The following is a 20,977-nucleotide window of genomic DNA, read 5'->3' on the forward strand; positions in this document are numbered from 1 at the left end:
CAAAGCCCCCCAAAATTACCACAATACATGTGATCAAACAGCTCTGCCATTTGTAAATTAAGACTCAAACTGCTAAAAGGTATATAATACTGAGGGAAAAAAAACATAAACCATACATAACAAAATACAAAACTATACATTTAAAAGTACAACAGATTGGGACCCCAATTATACAGAACTACAAAGAAAGCAATGAATGTGCAATGTTGGGTGAACGTTATTAAACTATGCAGCATTTCAGTTTTAAAGTTAAAGCGCCCAGTGTTTCACAACCAAATATCAACAACTTAGAAGAAACTGTGATCTCGCCGTTTTCCATTTTTGAGAAGAAATGCTGTTTAGTTTAGTGCAGTTTATTGGAATAAACAAATTTAAATGGGTCCAGCTACTTGCACAAAAAGGCTCCCTTTCAAAAAGATGCTTTTAAGAATTGCATTTTGTGGTTTCATGCTTCTTCAGTAGGGAATAAAACATTTGACAGGTACAGTAGGTCTCATTCTAAACATTTTAAAATAATCAATCTTTTAACTTACACATATCTAGGAAACAATACAGCAAAATTAGAGGTACAAAAGTAATTCAGAATGTACCAATAAATCATTCTAGTAAAAAGGAATTCATAATTAAATTAGATAACAAAATGTACAAATCCACATTCAGACTTACGGAAAAAGTGGTATTATTTGAAATTTCAATTTTAATCAACAACAATGCATTTCATCATTCAATTTGAATTTGTCATAAACCTAACCGCGTTCCTCCCGAGTGCACTTTTCACCAAAGTTATAAATACTACCATAAGAAATAAAAAAACAAAAGTGTATTACTATATGCACAAAGAACACAATGATTTACAAAATATCAAAATGATCACCTTCATTTCAGGGTAATTGCACTTTTGGATGTAGCCGATCCAGACAGTCTTAGGCCCTTGGAAATTCCATGGCACGGACAGGAAATGTTGCACAGTTAAGGCTCCATTTGACTTTGCTGCATTAGTGTCACTTTCTAATGGATCCGGCAACATGCTGGTATAAGTATAACAATTCAGAACTATATACACAATTGTATTTAATTTGTACCTAAATGTTATTTTGGTACATTTCGTCACTGCCTCCTTTCTCAAGAGTTTCTGCTAGTGGGGAGAAGAGATTTTTTTTTTTTTTTGTATAAAAAAAGTACAATAAACAAATTTCTTTTTAAGCCTGTTAACGGGCTGCTTAGTGATGGTTGCTAATTTTATACAAGCATTGTCAGAGAAACAAGATATCTTAGTTTTTTCTAATACACATTAAATACAGGAGGCAATGCGAAATAAAGAAACGAGGCCCGAAAAAAATCAATTACACTTGAAATGTTCAAGATAATACAGATTCTAAATAGTGATACTCTAAAATAGACTTGTTTAAAAAAAAAATCATAAAACAATTCATATGCTAATCTGTTTGGTTTTTCTTCATTATCTTTACTAATTCAAGTTAATTTCGGACTCTCCGACTGTTCCACACTATCATCAGCACCAACAGTTTCTATGTTAACACAAAAACAATACCTTGAGCACTGGAGCAAAAATATTTTCTTCAGAATGGCCATTGTTCTTCAATTCTTTAAACTGATTGGAATGATATTTCATACCTGCAATTACTGTACGCTGCTCTATATAATCTTTTACATTGCTAGAAATCCAAGATCGGCATGTAATGACAGTCATTGAGTAAAATTGGTAATAATTTGGACTTAAAACATTGTCTTCAAGTTTCTCCAAGTAATCACATAAAAAAGGGAAAAAAAGTTTAAAATCATCCAGGATTTTTCTCTTTTCAGAAATGGGGAATTAATGGCAGTAGTCGCATCCAAATCTCCTGGCATTTTTAAATATGGATTCACCAAAGTGCATAAAAGGAGCAGTTTAGAATTTGAATTTCTTTGAATATACAACTTAAACAGAATGTTGCAGAGGGAGAAAGTACACAATGGGACCTGGAAGATCCAACAAAAAATTCAAACATGTAAAATTTCCACACTATAGTCCTCAGTCTCTGTATGTGGTGAACAGTTTGAATCCGACTGGTGCAGTGCCAAGACCTCTTTGTTTTCAAAGTTCGGTTCTACCAATGCTGGCTTATCAAAAACAATCTTTTTGCTAGTCTCAGGGCGGTTCTGCACATATATTACTCTGTTATATGCTTTTAGTCTCTTCCATAACTGTACATACACTTTGCACTGCACATACATAAACACAAGTCCTCCAGTGAAACCAATGGCCACTACAACCAGTTTAGTCCAAAAAGGCCACTCCAAAATACCTGCAAGAAAAGCAAAGAGAATTTTAAAATGCTGACACAAAACAGTTAGCTTGTAACAGTATTACTAATATTACATAATTAATACTTGGCTGACACCTTTATCTTACAATATCTGAGAGATACAAATGGTTACATTTTTTTAGCTGAAGCCCAAGCAGGTGAAGTTACTTGCTCATAGTGACACTGTGTCAGTAGTGAGATTTGAATGTACAACTTCAAGTCCTGCTAGTCTTCAGCACTATGCTACACTGAACACAACACACAGGTAAAATTTACTGTGTTAAAAAATAAACATTTCTGTTATGTATTTACTATATAAGGAGTACATAAGGTAAGCTGACATTCTTTTCCTATAAACCTAATGAAGAATAAAAATACTATATGTTAGAAAGCAAATTTGCAGGTTGCAGTCAAACAATTTATGAAATGCACATCAAGTCAAACTTTAATTACATTTTTTACATTTATCCATCCATCTACTTTTTGGAGACACACCCACTTCAACCCACTGACAAATTAAACTTGTTTTCAGCAGGAAATGATGCAAGTTATCACAGGGATACCTACACTCGCACCCCCTCACACCCCCCTACATTCTCTCATGCCAGATGAATCCTGCATCACCTGTAAACTCAAACTGTAGAGCTCTGGGGATGATGGATGAGACTGGAATATCAATAAGAAGAGGAAACAAACAAAACTTTTGAACATAAGAAGAAAGTAAAAAATGAAGGACCGATAGTGACAGGGTTTCAAAAAAAGAATCCAGATCCCTGGAACCAGAAGACAGAAAAGTAATTTACTGTGTTTTATGCCTCCCATAAAAATAGCTCCAATACTGAGAATATTTTGAGAAAAATTAGATTAATTTAATCTGTTATTAATCGAAAAGGCTGCTTTGAAAGAATCTAGGTCAAATAAATATTTTTATATGTCCTGTATTACAGAAAATAGGCAGTTTTGCATTCTTGTCTATGATAAGTTATATTTACACGTTTCTCCTGAATTCTGACAACTGTCCATAACGTCCTGCACTGTTTTAACTCTTTCGTCAGTTTTTCCCCTCCTTTTAGATTTAGGATCATCTAGTTCACTCAATGTTGTAGTAGAAATGCCCGAGGGGCACAAAAGGAAGATATCACCCACATGCAGCATTCTCACCAACACAGAATCCTGCCAGTGATCTTCTTATGGACTGGGACAATGAACACAGAAATTCTACTTTTATATTTTTACATACGCAATCAGAAGTACAGAATATCAAGCTTTATTTCTGGGTACGTCTTCAGATAAATGCTTTCATGTTTAAGAACAACAGCATTCACAGAGACTACGTAAAAATAGGAGTTAGAAATCTGAAGGGCCAGTTTATCATTTGGAAGCCAAAATGCCTGACTCATTGATCACAGCACCATGAAGGCCACAGCTTTGAGAAATTACATAAATTGCAGGCTGTTATTATGTAGCTGCTACCCAGAATCCCTGTTGTAAGCCATCTTACAAATTTAGCCCTGTAGCAAAATCTGAATCCAGTAGTAACCAAAGGACAAAAAGCATAATCAGACCAAGAATTAAAATCAGATACTCCACTAGGGGTAGGTATATTAGTAACTGAATTAAAATTAAAATTAAAAGAAAAAGTAGAATTTCAGTTCAAAAATATTTTTGCAGCTTAAAATGCTGTTTGCTAAATATTCATCCACTGAGAAATAAAGCTGCTTTGGTAAACCATATTATATTAAGTGCAAAATCTAATTTGTGTTTCCTACTTAAACCTGGCTTAGTAAATCTAATACTGCTCCTTTAACTGGGGAAGTACCAAATGGTTATATTTGCTTTAATAAATCTAAAGATACTGCTTGATGAATTAGTCTTGGGATAATTCTGTATGATGAACTGCAAACTGCTTTTAAAATGTAGGTGAGTTTACATACTTTGAGGTATTTATATCAGATATTAAAACAGACTCTAGTACAGTTTTAGTGCCAGTCTAAGACCACTATGGTCATATTTATTGTTTATGACTGAATTTGACAGCCTTTTATCTAATTTAGTGATAAATTATGATCACATAGTGTGGATTTTAATATACACATTGATGCAGAAACTCGCTCTTTTGGCTTATGATGCTGCCAATTGAGATCTGGAGAGTTTTAGTCCAATGACATGATCAGTAGTCACTAAATTATCACGAACATTTTTTTTTTCCTGAACCTACGTTAGAACCACTATGAAAAGTATTATGTTACTTGAGGAACTGCAATGTCATGTTGCTGCCAAACTTAACTGTAAACAGACAGCCTTACAGTCACAGAGAGAAAACAGGAATATTAGCTTTTATGTTAAAGAAAGAGTAGTAGCAAACTCAGAAAAGGGAACCTGGGGTGTTATCCTGTGCATGGAGAGCAATGGCAAAGTGTAAGAGAAAAAAGGAGCATCTTTGGCAGAAATTAACAGAATAAGTTTAGACCTTTTCATTTTGTTGTTGTTGTTCATTTTGAAATATACTGTATTTTAATTCCTGCCCATAGATTGCGTATCTTAACTAAAAGCAAAGCAAACATATTGCTTGTCCCACATTTTCACACTGATTGGTTATTTGATTACATTCAGTAAAGGCATGAGATAAAAGTGAGGTCTTGAATCAAAATTAAATATTCTTGGAGCAGCTGCTAAGTGAAATGCAAAATGTTCGATTTGCTTGTTTAATTGTGATACGTGATCTACGTAGAGGAATTTAAATGCAATATGCTTTTGTACTGCATTTTAATCTGAAACAAAAACTGCATGCTGAATTGGAAAACAATCGATCATTTGGTTCATAATAATATGATAAAACCACGCCAAAATGAAATGCACCACATACAATACAATGAGGTTAACACTTTGGACTGTATTTCATTTTGTAACAAATAATCTTCCATGGCACCCTGCCCGAGATTGGTTCCTGCCTTGTGCCCTGTGTTGGCTTGGATTGGCTCCAGCAGACCCCGTGACCCTGTATTCGGATTCAGCGGGTTGGAAAATGGATGGATGGATAATCTTCCACAGTAAAACAGTACAGTATGTAGTGCAACAATAATCAATTAATCACACCTTCAAGATGCATGACCACAGTGAAATATAAGTTAAAATAAAATCAAACACACTTTAATGTATTACTGTAATTTTATCTAAAAAATAACCTTCCCCCTCCCCACTCAAGTACAAACCCAACCCCCCACACATTCTCACCTACAGTGCATCCGGAAAGTATTCACAGTGCATCACTTTTTCCACATTTTGTTATGTTACAGCCTTATTCCAAAATGGATTAAATTAATTTTTTACCTAAGAATTCTACACATAACACCCCATAATGACAACATGAAAAAAGTTTACTTAAGATTTTTGCACATTTATTAAAAATAAAAAAAATGAGAAAGCACATGTATATAAGTATTCACAGCCTTTGCCATGAAGCTCAAAATTGAGCTCAGGTGTATCCTGCTTCCCCTGATCATCCTTGAGTTGTTTCTGCAGCTTACTTGGAGTCCACCTGTGGTAAATTCAGTTGATTGGACATGATTTGGAAAGGCACACACCTGTCTATAGAAGGTCCCACAGTTGACATTTCATGTCAGAGCACAAACCAAGCATGAAGTCAAAGGAATTGTCTGTAGACCTCCGACACAGGATTGTCTTGAGGCACAAATCTAGGGAAGGTTACAGAAAAATTTCTGCTGCTTTGAAGGTCCCAATGAGCACAGTGGCCTCCATCATTCGTAAGTGGAAGAAGTTCGAAACCACCAGGACTCTTCCTAGAGCTGGCCGGCCATCTAAATTGAGTGATTGGGGGAGAAGGGCCTTAGTCAAGGAGGTGACCAAGAACCCGATAGTCACTCTGTCAGAGCTGCAGAGGTCCTCTGTGGAGAGAGGAGAACCTTCCAGAACGACAACCAACTCTGCAGCAATCCACCAATCAGGCCTGTATGGTAGAGTGGCCAGACAGAAGCCACTCCTTAGTAAAAGGCACATGGCAGCCCGCCTGGAGTTTGCCAAAAGGCACATGAAGGGATCTCAGACCATGAGAAACAAAATTCTCTGGTCTGATGAGACAAAAATTGAACTCTTTGGTGTGAATGCCAGGCGTCACATTTGTAGGAAACCAGGCACCGCTCATCACCAGGCCAATACCATCACTACAGTGAAGCATGGTGGTGGCAGCATCATGCTGTGGGGATGTTTTTCAGTGGCAGGAACTGGTAGACTAGTCAGGATAAAGGGAAAGATGACTGCAGCAATGTACAGAGACATCCTGGATGTAAACCTGCTCCAGAGCGCTATTGACCTCAGACTGGGGCGACGGTTCATCTTTCAGCAGGACAACAACCCTAAGCACACAGCCAAGATATCAAAGGAGTGGCTTCAGGACAACTCTGTGAATGTCCTTGAGTGGCCCAGCCAGAGCCCAGACTTGAATCCGATTGAACAGCTCTGGAGAGATCTTAAAATGGCTGTGCACCGACACTTCCCATCCAACCTGATGGAGCTTGAGAGGTGCTGCAAAGAGGAATGGGCAAAACTGGCCAAGGATAGGTGTGCCAAGCTTGTGGCATCATATTCAAAAAGACTTGAGGCTGTAATTGCTGCCAAAGGTGCATCGACAAAGTATTGAGCAAAGGCTGTGAATACTTATGTAAATGTGACTTCTCATTTTTTTTTTTATTTTTAATAAATTTGAAAAAACCTCAAGTAAACTTTTTTCACGTTGTCATTATGGGGTGTTATGTGTAGAATTCTGAGGTAAAAAATGAATTTAATCCATTTTGGAATAAGGCTGTAACATAACAAAATGTGGAAAACGTGATGCGCTGTGAATACTTTCCAGATGCACCGTACAAGACACTGTGAAAATTACAGATAACATAACTAATGAGGTTATCTTGTAATAAATAAGCTGTTCATATCTACTGTAGCAATTATTGTAATCTTTTTAAAAGGAAAAAATCCACACTTTAATTATAATCAAAATGAAATAATGAAAAAAATTTTAAAAAGAAGAAGGCACTGGTAAAAGAGTTCGAGACTCTACATACCACTTGTCTGACCTTGTTTTATCTCTTCTGCTGTCCTGTCAATGAGAACATACAAGGACCACACCACACAAGTGATAGCAATGACGTGGAATGTTACTGAGCACATTATCTTTCTTCTTTCGCTTGAAGTCATCTGCAGCTTTTCCCACTACAAGACATCATAAAAAATACATTGCTTTATGACTGCTAACAGATTTTGGGCCAGTAAAACTGAAATCTTTATATATATTTTTTGTTTAAGGAAGAGGCAAACATTCTGGTCTAGTTGGGTGGCAGCACCTTCACATTTTCATTTTGGCTGTTACTATAGGATGTAACAGGACAGTTTCAGATACAGTATACCTAATCATAAATCAGAGTCTTAAGCTGTTGAAGCCTATTTTGGCAGCAGTAGGGGGATTGCAGGAAACAGCTCTGCAACAGGGCACTGGTTCACCAAGGAATCTATCACATGCACAGTTATTTTCACCAATTTTCATTTCCAAGAAATGATGCGAAAATGTATGTCTCAGGATTCCTTATCACAAGAAAAAAAAATTATTGAGGATGTCCGATTATGAAAAAGGAAGCCAAGTCAAAGATGGAGCAAATGACATTAAAATAAAAGAAAATGTAGTGACAAGCACACTTGTGAGCAAGTCAAAGATCTCTGTTTTGTATGAAATGGTGAACACATTTTTCTAGTTTATACATAATTAGAACAATATAATTATCTACTTACTGGTGTAGAGGTTTCTTATAAGGTTAGATGAACTTACTATAATCTATTTTTCTTGGCTTTTTCAGTTATTAAAGAAAACTGCTGCAAAGTTCAGAGAAATTTGCTGAACTATCTATTAATTTCAGAATCTACAGACTCAAGTGCAGAAACAAGTAATAATGAAGAAGATATTTTTAGGGAAAAGAAAGACTTACATGAGGATTAAAGGCATTTGCAACATCTAACAATGTCACACCATTAATTGGCACTCTAGTCTTATGCACTACACTGCATAGGAAATTAATTTTCAGATCTTGTACAGTATAAAGAATTAATGCTGGATACTGTCTAAATAACTTCTACACCCAGATTGATTAACATCATACCTGTGAGGAAGTCTATCCCTCCTCAGTAAGAATAGGTACAGTACTTGTCCACTGTGGAATATGGGGAGAACTTTTTTTGAATGTAAAAACAAACAAAGCTGCTGGATTAGGCAACATACCTGGCAGTGTGCTCAGGGAATGTGCAAACCAGCTGACTGATATCTTTATAGATATCTTCTAACATTTTCCTGAGGCAGGCAGTAATCCCCAAAACCACCACCATCACAACCGTGCCAAAAAAGTCCTCTGTCTCGTGTCTCAGTGACCCTACAGCACTTACACATGTCATCATGAAATGCCCCAAGACACTAATTTTAGGAAACTGGAAAGCCTGAATTCCCACATTACAGAACCCAATCCAGTTTGCCTATCACCTGAACCATTCCACAGAAGATGCCATATCATCAACTCTTCATCTGGCCCTGTCCTATCTGGACAAAGGAGACAATTACGCTAGAATTGTTTTTATTAACTTCATTTCAGCATTCAACACCCTCATCCCTCAGGTGCTAATATAGGGGGTCTGCTAGACTAAAACATTTCCCCGTGCAACAAAACCACCACCATCTAAAGTACCATCACACTGAGCACTGATGCCTCCTACCGAGGATGTCTACTCCATCACATTCTGTTCACTCTGCTGATTCACTATTATATGGCTATATACCACTCTGACACCATCTTTTAAGTTTGTGGATGACACAGTGGTAGTGGTTCTCATCAGCAACAAGGATGGGTCCACATAGAGAATGGAGATACGATTGTTTCAATTGCACCAGTCCAACAATCTGCCTTTTAATGTAGATAAGAAGAAAAAGATTATTGCGGACTTCAAGAAAGCCCATGCTATCCACACCTTACTGATTATATCAAGAATTCCATGGAAGAATTAGTCAAGACTTCCTTGGTGTGCATCTGTCAGATGGCCTCGATTGGTCAACTGATATCAACCTCTATAGCCAAATGCAGCAGCATCTACACTTCCTTTGGTAGCTGAAGAAGGTAAGCCATTCTCACCAAATTCTGCCGGGACACCATCAGGAGCACTCCGACCAACTACATCACGCTTTGGTAAGGAAACTGCAATGTCTCCGACCATAAGGTCCTACAATGGATAGTGTGCAAAGAAGAAGAGATCATTAGGACCTCTCTGCCCTCCATTACGGACATCTCTATTGTATTGTGAAGGACCACTCCTACAGTTCCCAGTGTCTATTTGTCCCACTTCCATCAGGAAGATGGTACTGTTGCACCTGAACCAGTTCTACCAGGTTCTTCAACAGCTTCTACCCCTTGGCTGTCCAGACTCAAAATTCATTGTTGCCCTAGCATCAAATTTATCTGCTGTACATTTGTTACACTTGTCACTACTGTTTTCTTATTAGCTGGTATTATTTATTTTTTTATTACTACCAACTATTTTCATTATCAATTATTTCTATCCACTCACCTATTTGTTATTTGCTTATTCATTGCATAGTATAGTTCTTTACCTGTCTTGCATGTGTCCTGTGTTTATGTATTGTGATGTGCGAGTCACTGTGTTGCACCCCAACATGAGGCAGAGTCCCAGTGCTTTAGCAAAACCAACTTTATTCGACCTGAAGCAGGAACAGCAGGGTTATTTATTGCATCAGGAGCTACCACTCTCCTATACACAGACGCAGCAAATGGGCATAATCGGGGCCAGGTCAGTGGCCAAGTTATACTGTTCTCCTCGATCGGCTAGTTGTTTCTGTGGCGCTCTGCTGCTGCACTACGAATCTGTGGTTGCCTCGGCAACAGAAAAATAGTCCTCCACAGACAAGACAATTGCACTTTGGTTTGCTGTCCAGTTGGCAGGGGTCCTAAAAGAGTTCAGAAACCTCACAGTTTATGTTGCACTGCAGCCCTGGGGAACATTATTTTGTGCTACTGTATGCTGCAATATGGTGTATTTATGGTAAGACAATAAAACCACTTGACTGGATACCAACCAGATTTCTTGATTAGATAGTAAAGAAAATATGAAGAGCGTGGAACGCTGGTTACACCTGACCATATTAAACTTATGCACCTTTACATGACATTTTACTGAATGTAATATGTAGTCAAAGAGCTGTTTTATCCGATTCTGTTAACTGCAAATTATTATTTAAACCACAGATTCAATCCAAGAATGACTCAAGGAAAACAGAAAAGGCTAATTTAACCTCCTTAGCATTAGATCTGAATGTTACTCGGGCTGTGAAAACCGTGCTAAAAGCGTTAGTCCTGTGTTTCACTCGGGCAACTGCACAGATGCGTCTTACATAAGTGTTGGAATTGAGAATCACTTGGGCTGTATAACTGCCATCAGTGCTGCTGTTCTTAGGAGAAATTATGTCTAAGCGCAGGTTTTTTTTTTTTTTAACTAATTATTAAATATCTGCACTTTTCCAACAATGAAGACTTTGATGAGAAAACCGATCCAGCACCCAAACTGAAAAAAAATTTGGGACATATACCAGGCCATCGTAGCAAAATTTTGGAGCGTTTACATTCATGATGTCAGAATCGATGAAAGACCCATGGCTTACAAGGGCAGGCTGTCGTGGATATAGCACATTGCATCAAAAAGAACAAGATTTGGCAAAATGTTTTACAAGGTTCATGAATCTAAAATGGGATACATTTGGAATTCGGTTCTGTACATAGGGGAAAGGGCCAATGCTTGATCTGAAATACAATCAGTACAGCATTGCTATGTAATCGGTGCTGACTTTGATAGATGGTCTGCTGGATCAAAATTGCTGTGTAACCATGGACAATTTTTATACTTCACCAGAGCTATCTGACATCTTGCTGCAAAGAAAGACTGACCATATGGAACAGTGCCTGAAGACTTTGGGAGAGCTAAATCACAGCAAGGTGCACTAGTAGCTTAGCAAAAGGGAAAAGTGTTTGTGCTGAAATGGAAAGACAAGAAAGGTATTTGTCTTCTTAGCACTGTACATAATGCAGCTATGGTCACTGTACAGGCAAAAGGCAACAAGCAGGTTACAAAGCCATTTGGACCATGGTCGACTAAAACAGCATGATGGGTGGCATGGACTGTGTTGATCAATAATTGACTCTCTGTTCCATTATGTGGAGGCAACAAAAGAAATACTATAAAAAGAGATTTCATCATCTGGTGGAACAGTGCATTGGAATGCATTTGTCTTATTAAAAAAAAAAAAAAAAGCTGATGAAACTGTATCTCATACATGCCAGCTTGTAGAAGAAATCATTGCCGCACATCCATCATCCAAACTACCCCTAAAGCGGCAGGGTCAACCCAGCACATCGCGGATCAATCCAGTGTCTTATTGGTAGACATTTTATTGATTATATACCTCCAGCAGAAAAAAAAACAGAATCCAACTTGTACCTATGCAGTGTGCTGTTCAAAAACTGATATATCTGAAAAGAAAATCTGCAAAGAAACACGCTATTATTGTGCTGACTGTGACGTTGGATTGTGTCTTTCATCGTGCACTAAGATTTACCACACAAAGGACTCATTTTGAGATTATACACTGTTTTAGGATCATTAGTAGTATTATTACTATTATTTTTCTTATTATTGTTCATTTAATATTTTAATTCATCATTACTATTATTAGTATCATTATACATTTGAGATTTAATACAAATTTAATTTTTCATTCCAAAAAATGCAACTCTTTCTACATGTTTTTTGGAATAAAAATGTAAATGCTAAGGAGGTTAACAAAATGACCACCTTCCCTGCTCATTCAACAATGATATCTTTCTCCTAGGCTTTGGCAATGAGTAAATGAAACAAATGCTGCAATACGGCTTGCTTTTGTGATGTATCTGCAAATTCAAATATAGGCAGACTCCACAGGAAACACAATTGCATGAAAAAACTCTGTATGCCACCAGTAACGAAGACAAGCTTTAAAATGTTTAATTTTTTTGCCTTACTTATTGCATGAGACAGATGACATCATTGGACTTACTTTACTGAAGAAAAATCTCTGTTCTGGCAGTTGATACTTGCATGAATTTATATAATTTCTTGATAATATAAAAAAAGAAATGAATGTATTTTAAAATCTCACTTACTTTCTGCAATGGTTTTAATTTGGTTTCCATAATGAACTCATATTTGCAAAGCTCACAGCAGCGGGTGTCTGAGCTTTTGATCCACTGCTGCAGGCAAGCCTGGTGTACAAATCGAAGACTCCCTGTACAGTGACATGGTGTAATCAGGGGACTTTCATCGTCGCCTTCACAGTGACAAATCCTGCATTAAAAGAATTATGTTTAGTGCATTGCTAAAGTTAAACTACTAAACCATAAAGATTACTACATTACAGAATCAATTCATTGCAGTCTGATGTAAAGAACAAGTATGGTAGACATATAAGTTAAGCACTAATTTTATAATTAAAGCAAACACATTGTTTTTATTCAAGGGTATATTCTTATTTGGACAAATGAATATGGCACTTGGGAGAGCTGTATTTACAATAACGTCAGATGGCATTGGAAATAATTGTTGGCAAAGGGCAAAAATGCCCTCAAATACACCCATTTTAAAACGAAACATCAGGGGCAAAAATGACCCAAAATAGTAATAACTTAATAGGTATATCTGTCACTATCACACTAAAACACTGCTTCGATACATTGATTTTTATCTAATGTTATGCTTTTTACTACTTCTCCCTTTTGCATCCTGGTCTGGCTGACTGCATATACACCACCATTTTGAAAACAGACCACCTTGCTCTACAAAGTGAAACCTGCTACATACACGAAGGACCACAAATGATGCACCACCAATAGAACAGCCCATAATTACTATAAAGGTTTAAAGGTTAACTGCTGAAAGAAATGGAAGATGGTCCAAAATAAAAATGAATGTATTGCAAAACAAGTCCAGCTTTCACTCACTAGGAAAACGAGCCATGGGCACCAGTACTACTGGCAACTTTGTGGAGGAGCACACTGCCTTTTGGACCATGTTAAAAATCACACCGACACATCAATTTAGATACCTGTTGCACACCTGAAGACAATACCTCTGGAGGGACCACCAAAAACAGATAATGAAAATGCTACTGTGGAGTCAACTGTGAAGATGAGGCTCCATAGGCAATCAAGATAAACACAAGTCAAGCCATGTGATAAAAGACCAGCACAGGGCCTCCAATGACTGATGATGATGATGAAACTGCTTATTATGGAATGTCATTAAGATGCTCACTACTCTTCGGATGAAATAATGTCTCTCCTTTGTAATGTTTTCCTTATTCCTACATAGAATTATACCATATTTTCCCATACTCAGATGTGCACTTACTTGACTCGAGCTGTTAACAAACTTTATTTTTGTTGACAAGATTAATATATTGCTTATTTTTGACGAGGTTTTCAATAAAAGATGACCAAAAATGTAATGCATATATCACTAAACCTTTAACACTAGAATTACCAGAGCCTACGAAAAAACTCGTAGATACGTTCCACCTTAAATCGCTTCTTAAATCCCTTCACACCTCTCCGCCAGCGTCCTTTGTCCTCTAAATGTGCTGATAAAGAGAAGTTAGAAGAAGCCGGCTATTCCATCCCCCCACCAATTTAGAACGTGCACGAACTTCTCCCAGCTCATGCCTTGATTGAGTATCTAGGAGTGAAGTGGAGTTTTAGAGTGGAAATAATAGATTATTTGAAACACACGCATTTCACGTGAGTTCCGTTTCTACAGTAATCTGTGTAAACACATTTTTAAAACAGAAACATTTTTCATATTCTAGTAGTAAATGACAAAATGTAGGCATAAGCTATATAATGTATGAAGCCTGAAGTCCAAATATCAAAGAAACATTTTCACAAAAGGTACAAATATAACACAACAATTGCGCTTTTTATTCAAAAATATAGTTGCAGAAAAAAAAGCCGCCTTAACATGTGAGCAATACAATCAGTTACTGACTGAGAAGCAAAAGGTTGCGAGTTCAATCGAGCACCACTCCGTTTTGAGAAGTAAACTGCTCTTATTCTTACTATTTTAGAATAAAAGCATACATTTGATTTCAGTCTGTAACAGCCGGTGTAATTTATGATCCTTTTTTTTTTTTAATTTTGCTGTCTGAGCTTCTGTAAAAGCTAAAACTGGTTTGGGATTATAGATTTCCCTCTCTATGTAATAACGAGAATAAGTAAGTCACTATTCACTTTTCTGATAAAGTAAATCCTTATCTTATACAATATATGTTGTCAAATTCCCCTGTTTTCAATCAGTGAAGGCAACAACCAACACTTAAAGTAATTATTTTCTACCCCTGTGGTTTGGTGTTTTACAGCATTAGGGGGTCTCAGTTTGATGGAAGAAAAGTGAAATGTTGCCTCAGTGATAAAGAGAATAAACACCCACTAAAAGGAATCAAAACTATTTTCATGAAGTTAAAAACCTTTCATTTCATAATCTGCAACATGCTTCCAGTTGTTTTCAAGCTGTTCTGAATGTTGCAGTGCCTTGTCTTTATTACAGTCTCATTGATCTCAATATTAAAGCTTCAGCTTTTCTGCAAAAAGGGATGTCCAACGATGAGACCAATGAATATTACAAAACCAAAAAAAAAAAGTGGAAATAAATACAGTATAATATTTAAAGGCAATATTATGGATCAAGAAATTTCTAAATTGCACACAAAGGTGTAATACTCTGCTTTGACAAAAATATATTCAAGTAAATTTACAGACAAACTTTTATGGTAGCAGGCCTCCCCAGATAATGTATCCTGTAAATCCTTGTTCTTGTAACCTTGTGGGAGAGTCAAGATTTAAAGGTTGATAAACCTGTTTTAAACTTAAGAGAACCTAGTAAGTGCAGTAATAAACATTTAAAACATTTCAAAACCTTTCATAAGACTGAAAAGAACTAAAAGCATAGTAATATTGTTACTGGTAATTTTTTTTTTTTTTTTTAAAATGGCACTGTATAAAATTACAAAATGTAAACACATTGCTATTATCAACAAGCTTAAACTGACCAAAAAACAGCTGTTCAAAGGGTAAGGCAGAGTCTAAAACAGCCATAATTTAAGACATTATGCCTCTCTAGTTTTGCTCATTTTTGCTTTGCTTTATTTTCTTGTGAATGGTTGTTCTTGTTTATTGTAATATTTCTTGAACACCTATAACAAGCTAAATTTCTTTTTTGGGACAAATAAAATGGCATCTCTCTATCTAAAAAGTATGTGCAGCTCAGTGGTCTCCAAGACATGGCATTAATGTTGCTTTGTTTATAGTTAATAAAATACAGTATGTTTTTATAGGCTTTGCCCTAACTGGGAAACTCTCCACCTAACCCAGTAAGATACAATTTTTTTACTTTGTGTTTGTCTTTTGACTGAAGCAATATCCTCCAGTGACTATAACATGTCCTCCAGTCTTCCTATGGAGTATTTCCCACTGCTCGGCACAATGGCGCTCGATTGGCATTTGCCATAGAATACCAGAATTGGCAAGTCCACCACTGGCGCCCTGTGCTTTTCACAGATGAGAGCAGGTTCACCCTGAGCACATGTAACAGATGTGAAAGGGTCTGGAGAAGCCGTGGAGACCGCTATGCTGCCTGTAACATCGTTCAGCATCACTGGTTTGATGCTGGGTCAGTGATGGTCTGGGGAAGCATATCCATGGAGGGCCACACAGACCTCTACAGGCTAGACAACAGCACCTTGACTGCCATTAGGTATCGGGATGAAACCCATGGACCCGATGTCTATGCTGGTGTAGTGGGTCCTGGGTTCCTCCTGGTGCACGACAATGCCCGGCCTCATGTGGCGAGAGGCAGTTCCTGGAGGATGAAGGAACTGATCCCACTGACTGGCCCCCAGGCTTGCCTGACCTAAATCCAATAGGACACCTCTGGGACATTATGTTTTGGTCCAAAGACGCCGCCAGGTTGCACCTCAGACTGTCCAAGAACTCTCAGTGATGCCCTTGTCCAGATCTGGGAGGAGATCCCCCAGGACACCATTTGTCGTCTCATTAGGAGCATGCCCCGAACTCTATTATATAAAAAAAAGGCTAATTCATCTACTATGGACTTTCTGTATTGGTGCTATATCTAATTACAGGGCTGCAGGACATGAGTTACAAGGAAAGTTACAAGGAAAAATTAGAATTGAAACTTTTCAGTTTACTTCATCCAATAATTATACATATTTTTTTTTAATCTGTTACTTGCCCTTTTTTGTTTGTAGAGATTTTTTTAAATCTTATATTCTCTTGGAGAATGGAAATAAATATGATTCAGCAGGTTTCAATAGGGCTGGTGGGAGAACAACAGTGAAGAGCAGCTAATAATATGAATCCACATCTCAGTTATCCAGGTTTAGGCACACATCACTTTTTCAATTTTTTGGTAGATTACTATTAAATAAACACTTCTGAAAAATCAAGTAGTGCACAAACAGAAAGCATGCTCAAATTTGATTGAGCTACATGGGGTAAGTAACAGTTAACAAACTGTAATTTTTAGGAACAGTATTTTGTGTTTTACATTGGAGCAAGAGTGGATAGGGGAATATTGTATTAATAAAATCATCATAAATATACTGACTTGTCTAAGTACTCCATCAGCTGTAACCTTGTTCATGCATCAAAAAGTGACAGAACTGGTTTCCATCTGATGACAGTAAAAAAAAACTGTTGGCTGCTTCAGACAGATCATCACAGATGCTGGATACTTAGACTTTTAAGTAATCATCCCTTGAAAGACTCATAAGAAGGTCAACTCTCTTTTTCAGAAAACAAGCCAAAGTTCAATTTAGCCTTTCACTCTTTTTTCGGAGAAAACAACTGTTTGGTTACACAGCACACCCATTTTCATTAATGTCAAGTCTGTTACATCAGGTCTTGCTCCATTCCATCTAAAAAATAGATGGAAAAATCGCAAAAATGTACGTAATTGTATCACAGTTTTCTAGTTGGTGCACCAGAACTGGTCTGGTAACTTGCCTCAATCGCTGCAAGAGAATATAAAAAGGCTGCAACCCAAGAACAATTTGGAAGATTCTAGGGCAATCTTCCAAAGCATGTCTGCGGTCTTAAGTCATTATTCACCATATGCTGTATTTTTGTAATTACATTATTCCTGTTACTGTATATAATTTTGTGTTTGTCAGTTAATAAAATGTTTATTACTGAAAATTATGTCTGATATTTGACATCAAGAGTATTAACACTGTAAAGGTCTGAACCCTTTCTGTGTGGGCACATGCTGCAGAATCAGCCTCTGAGGTTCACAGTTTGAATATTCATAATTGGAAAGAATTCTGTTAATAGTTAGTCTTTAAATTAAATGTAATACACATTAAGTTAAGCTGCCTAGCCTCTGAGGCTTTATTTGAAACACACGCTAATGAATAGCACTTATATGCATCCTACGAGGTTGCATATAAAATATTATTCATTTAAGAAATACTAAGAAAGCTACTTAGCCCCTAAAGTTTCATTATCAAGCACACTCAAGTTAAATGGCTTTAACCTCTAAGGTTACATAGAAAAGGCTATTTCTTTCTAAGGATGTATAACCTAAAGCTTTACAAACATTAGTAGGTCAATACCAACTCAAACAGTAATGTAACTTATAATCATTTCATAACTTATAGTAAAGGTTATTTTTAAATATAAATAAATTGGATTCAGATTAAGGGACCCATATCTAGTCATTGGTTAAATGGTGTTACATTTGAAGCTTAAAAATTGGTAATTTAAACAATGAAAGTCATTAACCATAAATGCATAATTAATAAATGCATAAATTAATAGCCAGCTAAAAAAGCCCACAGCTCCTTAAAGCAAGCAAAGATTCACCGGTAACATAAGTGCAGTTTTTTAAATTATGAAAGGGATCAATAGGTAGATCTCGGTTATTACTTTAAGTTCTTCAACAAAAACACGTGAACACAGATGAAAACTTAATTAGATTTTCCTCAAACATTACAATGTTTGTTTTTGTAACTCAGAGAATCACAGGAACATGGAATAAATTATCAAATAGCGTGGAAGACAATGGCACTTGTGACTTCAAGACTTAACTTGATGTTATTTTGAAAAATTAAGTGAATTGGATTACAGCTTTGAAGGGCTCACTAGCCTGTATTGTCAAACATTTTATAATTTCTAATAACTGCCCATCAAAAGCACCATTTTGATATAAATATATGGGAAAAAACTCAAGAGAAAATTCCCTAGAAAATACTTGTATATTCATTGTGTGTAAAAAAACATGTTGAGATATTAATTGCAATTGTGCTCCAAACTATTTATACTACTGAAATGTATTTTTGTTTGAGAACAGAAGTCATATTGATGTGTTCTGCAGTTTGTCACATATGCAGTCTGTTAGCTGTTAGAGCTCCCACCTACTTTTAGCAAATGTGTGACCAAGTGCACAGCACACATCCATCGCTATTGTTCCTTGAAAACATTCCTAAGTTGCTTGCAGCACATGTACAAGTGCCCAGATGAGCATGTTCATTCATTTGTAATTACGTCTCAATGACCTCATTTTATTCCTGCGTACAAGTGTGGATCTACACTCACTGAATTTAAATTGTCCCTCACACCTACAGTCAAGAACAACACTCACTTTGATACCATCAGTGCTCTAACCATAGTTAAGATAAAAGTTAAATGAGTCATGGGCTGAAATTTCATTGCAGTGAACAAGGAAAACATTATACCAAGGCCACAATATTTTTTGCACTATAATGAACACATACGATAATACTGTATGGAAGTTTAGGGCAAGGCAGCTTTTGGCTTTTTTGTGAGGTTATCAATTATATGTCTGGCTGTAAAATTACATACCTATAGTACCACCAATCTATGTTGTGATAAATTATTCTCAATTGTTCATGCAGTCCAAACCTCAGCTGACAGTGGAAGCTCACTGGCTGTGACTATCTAACATGTAGGCTCTTGTGCTTTTTCTGTAAGACATACAGCTGGTGACAGTGCTTCTAGATGGAATGTGGAACCACAGCTCAATATTACTGGTTACACTGGTCAATAAAGATTTTGTCACAGAACATCTTTTGGGTGTTTTAGAAGTTTTTAGGCTCTATAATTTAGTATATAAATCCTTATTAAGGTATACAAGTTTCTTAAAGTTAAATTCAGAATGAAAATGTTTTTATTGCTGTTTGTGAAAACTTTAAACTTTCCAGAAGGGCATAAAGTAAGTCTGTTGTCCCAGAGTTCGGATTCTCATTTGCAAATCTCCGAGTGGCAGCGATAAGCATGGTAAAGGGTTTCATCAGGAATATTTCTTAAATGGAAAAGCAACACCAAGGCAAGTGGAACCCCAGTATGCTTGCTGACTACTACTGCTGGACCCTTAGGAAGGATGGTTTTAAGGCAAAGTAAAGCAGAATATTGTATATTTCTGTCTTTTAGGCGAGACAATCCCAGCTTGTATATACAGTGTAAATCTTTTTATCATGTCTCATTTACAATCCTTCTATGAAAAAAGTCTGACTACAAAAATACTGTAAGATTCACCTATATTGATTCATGTGACAAAATAAAAGGTACATTGTATTACCCACTGTTATCTGCCCAAAGGCTTTACCATCAACCATGTTTATTTTAACATGTTTAGTATCAATGTGAACACCCACTGTTTGAATTTCACAGATCACTGCTGTTTAGACTTTTTTCTTCTGGTGCTTCTGATATGATGAGTTGCTACAGTCTGCCATCTCAAGTGCCATGCTTGTTTTGTGTGCAATAATGTAATGCAGATGTATTGTTTTGGGTAATGAAGACTTTATTACGCAATTTGTAGTGAACCTTTTTTACTCAAAGTGAATACTTCCTTAAGCTGAAGACACTGAGCAGGTTTATAAATGTAATATGACATGATATATAGCCCAAGTACTGCCATCATGCGTCTGTTTAAATGTCTCAAAATAAGCCTATTAAGTGCTGCAATACAACAAGAAATGAATACTTACCACTGCTAATTTAAATTAAACCTGATTATTTTGTTCATATTCTTTATATATTTTAATCAAACAACAGGTAATGTTAACAGCCCTAGCTGAATTTAAACATAATTGTAATGAATGAAATATTTTCTACCAAAACTTTTCTTTTTTGGAAATACATAAAAGATATACTCCAGTCTGTCACAGACATACAGTACATATCATACACTTTTTTTAAATATTAAATGATCTCCAAAAGTGAAGCTTGTTATTTTCAAATTTATTTTTTCCACTGATTTAAGTACCAGAACAAAATTAAGTTCAGAAAAATTACACCACCTTTGTCTAAAAGATGTTGCTTAGTAACACTAGGAAGCACACAAATTGGGAGGGAAAAAAAAGAGCATGCTGGGATTCAGGAATGTCTTTAGAAGGAGAAATCAACAACAATTCTAGGGTACTTCAGTGGGACTACAATCTAGGGGTCAGCAACAAACTTGGCTGTAACGTTGGACCAACCTGCACA

The 20,977-nt window shown here is 36.5% G+C and overlaps 1 protein-coding gene across 5 annotated transcripts in view; it reads right to left on the reverse strand.

Moving 5' to 3' along the window:
* Window positions 1–179: 179 nt before the first annotated feature.
* The window catches only part of march8 (membrane-associated ring finger (C3HC4) 8), a 197,247-nt gene continuing 176,449 nt past the window's right edge, over window positions 180–20,977 (reverse strand). For 4 of the 5 annotated variants that reach the window (XM_039737909.1, XM_039737917.1, XM_039737933.1 and 1 more), the window contains 3 exons: window positions 12,563–12,743; window positions 7,385–7,532; window positions 180–2,306 (listed from right to left, as the gene is read on the reverse strand). In XM_039737909.1, coding sequence (XP_039593843.1) covers window positions 2,002–2,306; window positions 7,385–7,532; window positions 12,563–12,743 — 634 coding nt within the window. In that variant the 3' untranslated portion in view covers window positions 180–2,001. The remainder of the gene's footprint in view (window positions 2,307–7,384; window positions 7,533–12,562; window positions 12,744–20,977) is intronic. The other variant, XM_039737926.1, reaches the window with a different exon arrangement.

The sequence above is a fragment of the Polypterus senegalus genome, chromosome 1, assembly GCF_016835505.1.
Source record: "Polypterus senegalus isolate Bchr_013 chromosome 1, ASM1683550v1, whole genome shotgun sequence".
NCBI lineage: Eukaryota > Metazoa > Chordata > Cladistia > Polypteriformes > Polypteridae > Polypterus > Polypterus senegalus.